At 45.4% G+C, this 11,509-nt stretch overlaps 2 protein-coding genes across 2 annotated transcripts; both read right to left on the bottom strand.

Annotated features, from left to right (window-relative positions):
• Positions 1-277: 277 nt before the first annotated feature.
• Positions 278-5,592, bottom strand: pwp2h (PWP2 small subunit processome component). The gene is made up of 21 exons (XM_079185924.1): positions 5,451-5,592; positions 5,140-5,252; positions 4,928-5,022; positions 4,743-4,842; positions 4,503-4,646; positions 4,281-4,416; positions 3,960-4,201; positions 3,640-3,783; positions 3,485-3,555; positions 3,249-3,385; positions 2,981-3,129; positions 2,741-2,888; positions 2,500-2,650; positions 2,238-2,418; positions 1,989-2,136; positions 1,805-1,913; positions 1,580-1,645; positions 1,108-1,326; positions 864-1,014; positions 707-781; positions 278-601 (listed from the first exon to the last, which is right to left on the bottom strand). Exons 1-21 carry the CDS (start codon positions 5,466-5,468, stop codon positions 424-426), a joined length of 2,775 nt encoding a protein of 924 aa, XP_079042050.1. The 5' UTR covers positions 5,469-5,592; the 3' UTR covers positions 278-423.
• A 988-nt stretch (positions 5,593-6,580) lies between these two features.
• On the bottom strand, positions 6,581-9,879 carry pjvk (pejvakin; the record flags this gene model as incomplete). Its single annotated transcript, XM_079185876.1, has 6 exons — positions 6,581-6,882; positions 6,969-7,112; positions 7,983-8,100; positions 8,431-8,572; positions 8,834-9,029; positions 9,669-9,879. 6 exons carry the CDS (start codon positions 9,877-9,879, stop codon positions 6,581-6,583), a joined length of 1,113 nt encoding a protein of 370 aa, XP_079042002.1.
• Between the last annotated feature and the right edge of the window lie 1,630 nt (positions 9,880-11,509).

Genomic DNA, 11,509 nt, shown 5'->3' with positions numbered 1-11,509 from the left:
CCTCTTCTTTGTTTACTGTCTTTTATATCTCAATGCTTCCACTGGTTACCCCGTGTTTAATGTCACATTGCAATGATTTGTGGGTAATTTCCTTGGACAAAGTATGCATCTAATGCTGATTTACAGAAAGGGTTCATAAATGTCTGCCAGAGAGCCCTCCAACACTCGAGGACAAAACTAAACCCTCACAGACTTTGTGCAAGCGCACAAAATAAATCACCTGTGTGTGCAGGGCATTTAACCAAACCGAATGCAGGCTAAAGAACACATAAAAACATACACATTACATGTATTTATTAGAAAAACAAACAAAAAACAGTTTAATTCGACAGAAATGTGTTTGCTATCAAAGTCATTAGTTATTGTCCTCTTTTTGCAGTGATATCTGCCATGTTGTTAGACTGAGGTGGATTGACTTCAGGCCTACAGCATCAAGTCTGCATCCTCCAAGGAGGCCACGCTCATCTCCTCTGACAGCTCTTCATCTTCCTCATGTTCCTCCTCCTCTTCCTCCCCAACGTCCTCCTCAGCTGCTCTCTTTACGCCCTTCTGCTTCGACAGAGCCGCCGCGTAGCGAATGTTATACACGTTAAAGTCACACCTGTGCAAAGAAAAGACTTTAGTTTCAGGGTTCACTGGGGACACTTGTACTAGAACGTGAAGTATAACATTAAAGACACAGAAAGAGGGAAATGTTTAGACTTACAGTTTGGACAGGTTGTCAAAGTGTCTCTGGATGCTCTTCTGTAGAGACTGGATGGTGGGCAGTATGGCTCCAGACCTGCACACCAGATAAATAGTCACTCACGAGACAGTAGTGTGACAAAACAATTAAATCGAAATACAACGGACTGGGAGCCGACCTGTTCTTGAGTTTCTGTCCGTGCAGCATGAGCAGGCTCTGGGCCCAGGTCATGTAGAACTGCAGGTGACTGGACTTCTCCAAACTCGCCGCCACGAACCCCAGAAGCTTCTCAACGTAGATGTCAGGAAGAGAGCCGCAGACTACTGGGACTGGAGCACAAACCCAAACACCATTCAGATACGGTCAGCTTCGGGGGGAGTAGATTCATAGCCGAACATTTAAAAACAGGACGGTTTACTCACTCTGCTCGTGTGGAACCGCTTCCAGCACTTCCTGCTTGAGGGCTTTTTCGTTCAGTCTGAACGACAGGACGATGGCCGACGCCCACTCCTGAAGCCTCAGCTGCTTACGTATGCTGGCCGGCGTCACGTCCAGGTCCAGGTCGTACGGGTCAAAGACCATAGACCCATCGAGGGAGTAGACCAGCAGGCCCTCGGTGGTGGTGGCCGCCCAGCTACGACCTGAGAATAGATGGAACCCCTTTATGAAATGACCCGACCCCGTTTCCCCCTCACATCCCGTTTCCCCCTCACATGGTCATCTAAATATTCAAGAGAACGACGTCATGTTTCCTTTCCTCCTGCACCATTCAACACCTTCCTCAACTTAAGACTTTTGTTGCATTTTAAAAATATGACAGGAGACTGAAAGACCAAAACTTTCCAAAAGATAAGCAACATTTTAATCTCTCTTGTCAGACTGAAGCCGACCTACCTGTAGGGGAGAACCGCAGCGAGCTCACTCTGATCTCCGGCTTGAAGTGTCGAGAACTCATATCACCTGTAAAGATGCACAGAAAGAAAAAATATGTATAGAAATAAAACGAAAAAGGAAACACAGGAACAGACATTAAGTTATTTGTCTTCGTGTCCTGGAGGTGGGTGGTCTCTGCACCAGCGGGACTAACAGCTGGTCTGAGAGTTGAAGTGAGCATCCTACCCGTCCTGACTCCAGGGAGGCTGATGTTGACCCCGTCCCCGTCTCCAGCTCCCTCGTCCACCAGAGCCAGGCTGCCGAACTCGGTCATCTTCCGTCGGTCCAGGAACTCCTGAAGGGCCACAACACAGAGTGAAGTTCAAGGACCAAGTGAAGAAGTAGAACACTTTAAAGTGAAGTTATGTACCTCCATGGCATCAAAGGACAGGTTGCAGGAGATCTCAAACTTCTTCATGAGCATCTGCTCCTTGATGTTGTAGATGCAGACGAACTTGGACTGGCCTCCCGCCAGAACCGACTCCCCGTCCGCAGAGTAGCAGAGCGACGTGAAGGACCTGAACACACAAGAAACAACTGAATCATAAGATCCACAGAAAGCCATCAAATGTGACTTGTCCTCCGTGGTTTGGACCAAAAGAAATACGCCATCACTCACTTGCACTTTGCCGTCTGCTTGGCTGTGATTTTATCCGTCTCTTTGCGGCCCGTCTCCAGGTCGTGGCGACCGACCACGGAGCCGGTTTGTGTGGCTGTTTGTGGGTTCCAGAAAGAGATCTCACCGTTCAGAGTGGCCACAGCCAACTCCTGACCGTCAGGGCGGTACGTCACTGACAAACCTGAGGAAAAAAACAGATGAGTTACTCCACATTGTCCGTCGTTAAAGAGCGGCGTGGAGTTCACACTGTGACTGCGTTTACCGTCGGAGGAGAGGGAAAGCGTTTCTTTGACCTGCCAGCTGTCCAACATGTCCCACAGCCGGATGGTGCGATCCCACGAGGCGCTGGCCAGGATGGACTGGACCGGACTGAAACACAGGCAGCTGACCGGCCCCTCGTGGCCCCCGAGGACCTGGTCATCGGAGGGAGGAGGCAGAAGGAGGTGAATAAGAACATCTTCAAACATCGGCCACATTACCATCGATACGTGTTCTGTGCTCACCTCCAGCAGCCTGCCGGTCTGCATGGACCACAGGAAGATCTCGAAGGAATCCTGGGCTCCTGCGCTCACCAGCTCTCCACTGACATCTACTGCGAGGGAGGAGAACTGCGCCGGCCGAGGCGACGTGAACGTCCTGAAGTTTCGGTACCTGGAACCCACAAAGGAACACGCGTAGATTTAAAAGTCATTTCTCTTTAGACACATCTCTGTCGGTTACAGTCTCCCATCAAAGTCTCCCACCTGTGCAGGTCGAACGCTCGGACCGTCCCGTCCAGAGAAGCGCTGACGATGACGAAGCCGCTGGAGGTGAAGGTGACTTTGGTGACGCTGCTGGTGTGTTCTGTGAAGGTGACGAAGCAAAGGCCGCTGTTGGTGTTCCACACTTTGACCTGCGGAGATGAAACCAGTCTCTCACACGGATTTCTTTTACATTCAAACCCCTGACTCAGCGTTAGTACGTCTGTCTACATATGATGGTGAAACGCGCAGCGGTGGACCAGTCACTGACTTTGCCGTCGTCGCCTCCCGTCACGACGTACTGTCCGTCTGGCGAGTACGCCAGCGCGGCCATGTTGTTGAAGTGTCCCTGCTGCTTGAAGACGTACGACTCGCTCTGCCACTCCCACACCAGCAGCTGACCCATCCCTGACACAACAACGTGTACATTTAGAAACAAGTAATCAGGAAGTTATTGAGTCAAGAAAACAGAAAAGAAACCCGACACGAGAGGAGAAGACTTCTTACCCGAGCACCCAAAGCCGATCCAGTCTCCAGAGCTGTTTATAGACACTGATGCGATTCTCTGGTTGGAAATACTGGGAGAAGAAGTGTTATATTTAAAACATGCAACATGTATATTCGAGTCCTCTTCTTATATTTGAACCCAACATGTTTCTCACCTCAGGGAGTGAATGAGGTTAAACTCCGGAAGTTCGTGCAGGTGGAAGATTCCCGAGGCGAACCCTGTGACCAGGAGGTGAGTCGGCTTGTGGAAGGCGACGGCTGTCAGGTTGTTAAAATCCCCGTCCTTGTTGAAGAAGTGTCTTAAAGAGCAGAGGCACGCAGAGAAGAAAGAACGCACTTTGACATTTTGAATCATCGGATATTCATCCTCCCTTTGTCGGAGAACAGGTTCCTGCAGCTTATGACCACAAGATGTTGATGCAATAATAATAACTATAAAGTATGAACTATTGTGATGTTTTTTGAGGCGTCTTACTTGCTTCTCTGCTTGTAGCGAACGTTTTTGGTCTCGCCCTTCTCTTTGGGCGCTTCAGCTCTCCCTCTGATGACCTCTCCCTCCGTTCTGTCCTCATCCTCATCCTCCTCCTCCTCCTCCTCCTCTTCGTCCCCCTGCCTCGGGGGCTTGGGTTTGTCCTGGCTCTTCTTCAGGACGAGGCCGTCCAGCTCGGTGTCGCTCTCCCACACACACAGCGCTCCGTCCTGGCTCACCGTGTACAGCTGACAACACAATATCTCTATAATGATATTCTCTCTTTTTTATTTTTATGCAAAACCACATCTGTCCTTTCAAACTCACATCCAGGCTGTCCTTCTCAAAGAAACAGCCCACGATGACGTCCTTGTGTCCGCCCAGGGAGTAGTAGATGAGGTTGGCCCAGCGCTCTGCCCCAAACACCCACGTCGACATGTCTTTGCTGCCCACCACAAAGCACCTGAAGGGAACATGTCAAAACCGTGACGCGTTCGGTTTCCCTCAGGATTCTCCGACGCTTCGATTGTCGAATGAACTTTTACTCACTTGGAGTCGTCCGTCCAGTCGATGCAGGTGGTTTCGTCGTAGGGGCCGTAGTAGCTCTTGTCCAACACGAAGGCATTAAACTCACGCTGCTTTCCAGGAGCGTGGTACATCAGAGCGACGTTCTCCTTCGTCACTACAAACTTCCTGCGAGGGAACAAACACATCGAAGCTCAGCAACAGTTTGGTAAACTGGTAATTGTGTTCTTATGACTTCTGTCAAAGTCCATAGATGGTCCTTACCTGCCGTCAGGTGAGAAGCGGATGCTGCTGACGGGCTTGTGAAAGTGGAAGTGATGAAGGACGGCTCGGGTGACGAGACTGACCAACAACGCTGCTCCATCTGTGTGACGCAAACACAAAGACGCATTCGAAACACAAACTCCTGTTTAAGTTCATGCAGAAAGAGACACAGAGTGTTATCTCACCTTCGTCCACAACAACTGCCAAGTTCCCGTCAGGAGAGAGGCCCACACACGTTATGTTCTTGGTTGTGGAGACGGGTAACGTCTCAGATGTGTTGCTGGAGGACAGAGAAGGAAAACAGTCAGTCCTACAATTACTTAACTTTCTTTTTATGCATTATTTACAGTTCTCCAGGTGTCCTATACCTTACATGTATTTAATAACCACGACTTACTTCTTCAGGTCGAAGACAGAGACTCTGTTTCCCACCGGACTGATCACAGCGTTGCCATCTTTAGAGAAACTCAAATTTCCCTGACGATAGACTGCTCCGAGCAGATTGGAGAACTACAATAAAGACACAATACTTTTTATTTTCTAAATCACTTATAAGCTCCTTTTTTTGCGTCTAAGCAGAGAACTTCATCACGAACCCCCATTCAGATAGTCTCTTGCTTAAATAAATAAAATGACTTCTAACTATCGTGTTCTGGTAAACTTAAGACTTCACTGAAATGCTACATTAGCTAGCAGTGGCGTACTTACCTTATAAGCAAACTTCATTTTACTGGATATCCCTTCAACTTAACGCATTTGACTACTTGTTAATAGCTTATATTTCTCCTTAGAAGTAAAAATATATGGTTAATATTACACATGCTTCTTCCTCCACTACCCCACACGTGTGAGCATCTTGTTGATTTTTGACACATCCGGAGAGAGTGAGTTCATTTTAAAACGCAGCGCCCTCTAGCGGCAGGGAGGGTAACGACTGGAAATAAAATATTTAATGTGTAAAACATACAATATTTGCGTTTGAGATGCTTCCCAAATTCACTGTAAGAAATAACTATTATATTCCTAATATTATGGTTTGTATAGGCTCCTCTGGTGGAGTATTATCTTATCGTAGGACTAGATCTACAATATCTTTTACCAAATTACCTTCACATGTAACCGACAAATGTTTAGAATATTAAACAAAATATTTGAAATATTTTTAGAAGGGGAAGCAACTAAAAGGGTAAACATTTTCCACTGTCAGTAATGTTAAATAATTTCTGCATTTGAGGGAAACCCGCTTAAATAAACATTAAATAATAGTATTTTTTAAAAGCAACTTCAGTAAAACAAAGCAACAATTCCAAAGATACATTATTGACTTAAAGTGAAACTATGTGAATTTTGAAGTAAACAATTACACAACTTTTATTTTATAAAGAGCTATTAGTTCTGATATATATATATACACACATACTGGACACGGTGAAAGCAAAATGTTGTGCTCAAAATAAATGACACACTTGGAACATAACAAAAGCAGGCCGATGCTGCTGGCCTTCACACGATCCCTTCCATTCATTTACACCCAATACCCCCGCTGAATAATTCAGCAGCTGGCAGCTACCGTACGCACACAGCACACGTAGAAATGGGCCCATGACAAAGGCACGCTGAAGGCGATACCGCAGAGTGAGAGATAATACCAAGTTTATATTTATACATATTTTACTGAAAAAGTTGGCTGTTGCTGAAGTAACGGCTCAAGGTGTTACAAAGTCCAGTCCAAGTGCAGTTATCGTGCCTTTTATTTGAAAGATTACAAGAACAAACAGCTTGGTAAACAGTTGCACTTATTTTGCATTGCCAGAACATGAACAAAGCCCTTTTCTTTTTCACCTCAGCGTTTTGTGCCAGAGGTCGAAACAGGGCACAACATGCAGCCGAACGTATTTCTGGCCCCCGGTCGTGCACTCCAGACAGCCGTAAACGGTTTCCCGCCTCTGGTTGCCCATGCCGCAGAGCGCGCAGGGCCCCTTGGGGATGTTGTGTTTGAGGAGGTTGACCCGTGTGTGGGAGCTTTCTCTCAGGTAGGTAGTGGACACGTCCGTCATGCTGGCGGCCTTCTCGTAGTAGTCGGTAACCATGTCGTCCATGTATGTGTCGGAGTGGGTGAGCTCCTCAAACGTTTGGTTTTCTGTTCAGCGGTTGGACGAAGCAAAAAGGCAAACATGTAGTGAAAGTAATGGTGTTTTTATTACGCAGTCAAGGTCATTCCGGTACCTGCTCTGAAAGGGTTTCCATAGATGATTCCAGACAGGAACCGGCGCAGTCGACCCATGGAGAAGTGACCGATGAAGCCGTCGAGCTGCTCCCTGATCTGCTCCCGCTCAAATCCACCTTGAGACTCCGGAGCTACACAGATATCTGACACAGAGGAAGAAGATGTAGTCCAGAGATCATGCCAACGTTAGAGCATCTAACATGTTGGCAGCAATGAAGGTGTATTTTCATCCAAGGGTCAAATTAAGCTGCAATTAATCATTTGGTATAACACAAGATGAAGAGATTTTAATGTTTTGTTCTGCAGCATTAAATACGTCAGTTAATCTTAATTAGCTCAAAATGTAACTTGCTCGCTTTTCATGAGAGATTTAACGCCCAAGTTTCTGCAGAGCAACATCTCTATTATCTCAGAGAACACCGTGGCAGCGGGAAGTATTGTTTGCATTGTGCTCAACAACATGTTTCCATCATGTCTCCTCAAACAAGATCAGAGCTTTCAACCACGAAGGGACTCGAATCTTCAATGTTCTGATCCAGAGTCAGACACGTTGTCCATTAGGGGACGTGCTCATATTAAATAGAAACTTTATAATACTCATTTCAGGTGCCACAATCATAAGACATAATGACACCATAACTCTTCACGGTTAAAGGTTTGGAAATTGTTATAGTAAGATAAGAATGTGTGGCATGAAGAGTGCTGAGGAGCCTCGGGTGTTAACCACAAATGATGCATCCACAGCTGCTCATGTGTGACACAATTTCAACCATGAAGGGATTCAAGCCTTTCATTTCTCCTTATCCTTTAAGTGCTCTGTTGACTTTCATCTCAGCTCTGTTGGAGTCAGAGTCAGTAAAACATTGGAAAGCTATATGTCACCCAAAGGTGCAGCTTCTAGTTCCAGCACTGCGTTATTTTGTGTGTTTTGTGTTTTGCAACAGAAGATCATTGAATTGCAGCATGCATTATGTGGATGTTGGAGCAGGTTACGGATGAATCCGCCTTCCTACCAAGTCGCCCGTCCAGTCGAACAAACAGCTGGCAGATGCTGAAGGCGATGGTGGTGTGGGCCGGGATGACGATGGCCTTGTCTCGACCTTTGGGATTCCTGCCGTCGTCGATCTGAAACTGCAGCACAACAGAGAGCTGAGTGACACACCTGCTCATCAGGTGACTGTCGGCGAGATAGAGCGGAGAAAAAGTGGGTCCAGTTGGGAGAAGAATATCTTATGTCTTAGTTTGCAAATATGAACTAACTCCAAAGAAGTTATGACTCAAACCATCTTTAAATAGAGGATGCGTATTAAAAGTATTACATATTCACCATTGGTACCTGGTTTTAAATAAGTAAATCTGGAACATCTTGGTATGAATTATTGTCTCCAATTAGATTTGTATTCAGCACAAATTGCATCCCAAAAGTGAGCTGAATGTAACACTGTATTAGCGTGTGTTTACCCTCATGGTGGTCCCTCTCATCCCGGCGTGGACGGTCAGAGAGCACTGGCGTGTGGTGCGGATGCTCTCCACAACCACACAGAGAATGGTCCGACCGCTCTCCTTAGACTGACGAACCAGGCAGTGATCCAGGTCCACTTTCCTAAAAGACAGAAAAAGGAAATTTGTCATTTGGTCGTGCATTCTTGTTGCTAAAAAACAATATTTCTGACATAATAAACACTTTCCCGCATTGTCTTCCTGTATACCTGTCCTGTATGTGTGCCAGTGTAGAATAACAAGATCATTTATTCATCCCTACAAGGAAACCCGTCTTCTCACATTCCCTCTGTCACCAGGAGGTCAAAGGTCCTGTATCAACGTATAGCCATTGTCAGAATCTAGACATCTAAACACCTGTTACCTGGAGTTGAGCTCTCGCAGTAAGGTGGGAACTTCCAGCTCGTGTTTGGTCACAATGCCGAATGAGGCTTTGACGGCAACAGAGTCTGACCCGCTGATGTTGAACCCCACGTCGTTGATGAGGTGGTTTCCTAAACGCCCGTTGAGGGCGACGTCAGATTTGTCCTCGTAGTTGAGGAGCTGATAAGAAGACACTCCTGTTTCACAATAAAAGAAAAGGAAGTTGTGTTTTCTGCATCTTTATGCAGCCAATTTACTTTAAACATTTACATTTCCTCATAAAAACAGGATGAGCTTATGGATATGAAATAGATACAATGTGGTCCAGCCATAGTGGACTCTATGACTGATTGACTTAAACACAGAAGATAAAGTTAGCCTGACGAGAGTTTATGGTCGAGTTTATGCACGATGATTTTACAGTGTTTACAATGTATTATACTGTAATGTGGGACATTGAGTTCTATTGTAACTCTTAAACCTCACTAACCCTCTCAAAAACACATGCTGTGCCGCTCGACATTGTTCAGACCCACATAACTTTATTTCAAATTCTAGCGGGGATCTCAACACTTCCAAAGATGTCAGATTCAATATGTCAGAATATGTCAGATTGAATTCTGGGGAAGTGTGTATAAAATGATACAGAAGACAGCTGGAATACTTTAAAATCATATATCTTCAATGTGGAGCTGGAACAACCTGAAACATTAAATATGATACTTTATTCCAACCTTGAAGCTCCTTAAAGAGAACACAATTGGGACATTTTAAGTGAAAAAATCCACAATAAATACTCAACAGTTGATCCTCATAATTCTGTTTCATCAGTGTACCTGCTGTGATCTCTTTCTCCCCTACCAGGATGTCCTTCAGTGAGAAGGGGGTCGAGGCGTACTTGTTCTTCTTCCAGAAATGCCTCTTCCTCTTCCTGGTGACCAGGCTGAGGGGCTGGTAGCGGTCGGCCTCGCTCAGGCTGGGGACGGGGATCAACCTCCCGGTGTCCCCGACCTGCTTCACAAAGTTCTTAGTTGCTGCAGCGAACATGTCGAGCGATGCATGAGTATCTAACCGGGTAAAAAAACTAAATGATATTGTTCCACTAAGTCACACACACTGCTGGGTCCATGTCTGGTGAGCTCAGAGCTGCTTATCTCAACGGGGAAGCCAATTCGAGAGTGTTCTTTCAGACTCGTGAAATGTTAAATAATGCAGGCATAGTGTGTAAGGGAATACGGGCACGATGTGTGTTAACTTGATAGGTCATTGTAGGCCTGCAGCTTCCTGTCACATGACAAATGAGGAGGGAAATAACTAATCACTGGATAATGTTTCACTTTTTACCAGCACATTATCTCAAACTGCTGACCTGCCAAAACTTAAAACAGCCTAAAAAATGCTATTTTTCAGGGATGTCTATGTTTATTTTGTAAGATCTAAAGTTTTTTATTGCAGTTATTTTTGTTCAGTTTGGATAATGTCCTGGTCTGTGTGTGTGTGTGTGTGTGTCCTGTATGATCATGGGCTGATCTCTGCTGTGGTTGCACTGCTGTCTAGTCTGTACCTCCAGAAATAGCCTGTGTGTGTTTTTAGGCTTTAAATGCCACATGTAAGAAGCTTTCTTTCACCACAAGAGCTGTGGTCAGTATTAGTTTTCTATGCATTACGCTCCCTGTAATTCTTCTCACGTCTTGGCCAAGAGAAATCTTGTAGTTTCTTGGAAGCTATAAAAGAAATCATCACACTGCAATTTACATTTATGCGTGCAGCCAGGAATTTCAGATTTGAATCTCCTCAGTTTCCCAAAGTGGATTATCAGTAAGTACCAACAGCTTTCACCTGGAATCACCTGCAGACTTTCTAATGGGGAAAAGCAGCGAGTGTGCAGAGATGGTTGATGTTGAATCACTCACTTATTTTGCAGCGTGGTGACTGATAATTAGAAGAGTTGAACCAGGTGCAAAGAGAACAGCTTGCAGACCAGCTTGATGACGCTTTAAAATAGTCTAAACTGTTTCAAGGGCTGACAGTTAATGGATAAATGGATACACTGCATAAAAAACTATGTACGTAAGGAAGCTGATGTCTCATTTGATGGAGGAACTGTCTTCCCATCTGCTTCAGTTTCTGTCCCCCGTGGCTCTCTGACTCTGTAATGGGAAATCAGTCTGCTCTCAACTCAAGCACTTCCTGACCCAAGTTTTTGCAGCAAGTGAAATGCACCACATCCACTGAGACTTTTGGAAGGCTTTTGAAAACTCAACATCCATACTATGTATACGTATCACCAGTGGAGACGACAGCAAAGAAGACATGATGTTTGTTTTGTTCTCTACCTCCGGGACATCACCTCCGGGGCCGACGGTCTGCTTGACACACCGACTTGGCAGAGCTGTGCACTGGAAAACACATCAGACGAATGTAACATGCACATTGTAAACCGCTCAAGCTGCAGTGCACAGCTTTTGGTCAACAAGAATTTCAGGGACAGGGCAAAATAAACATTTATTTTTGTCTGAAGGTTGCTTTATTTGCAACAAGTTATTAGGTATAATTGATACAGTGCAAATACCAAAAAATCATAAATTTTGGTGTTCCTTCAGCTTTGGTTCTGTGCTATAATATGTAAACAATAATCTCCTTTATACTTCAGACAATACTGTCATTCTTTCCTCTG

This window comes from Pholis gunnellus (assembly GCF_910591455.1).
Source record: "Pholis gunnellus genome assembly, chromosome: 24".
Lineage (NCBI taxonomy): Eukaryota > Metazoa > Chordata > Actinopteri > Perciformes > Pholidae > Pholis > Pholis gunnellus.
The sequence above is the reverse complement of the archived record's forward strand: the minus strand, read 5'-3'. Positions and strand labels throughout refer to the sequence as shown.

What these genes read in the sequence shown, in the direction of transcription:
- pwp2h (XM_079185924.1), bottom strand. An exon ending in AGACCGGCAGGCTGCTGGAG is followed by an intron (nt 2,651 to 2,740) that starts GTGAGCACAGAA and finishes TCCGATGACCAG; the next exon opens with GTCCTCGGGGGCCACGAGGG. An exon ending in TTTGACAACCTGTCCAAACT is followed by an intron (nt 602 to 706) that starts GTAAGTCTAAAC and finishes TTCTTTGCACAG; the next exon opens with GTGTGACTTTAACGTGTATA.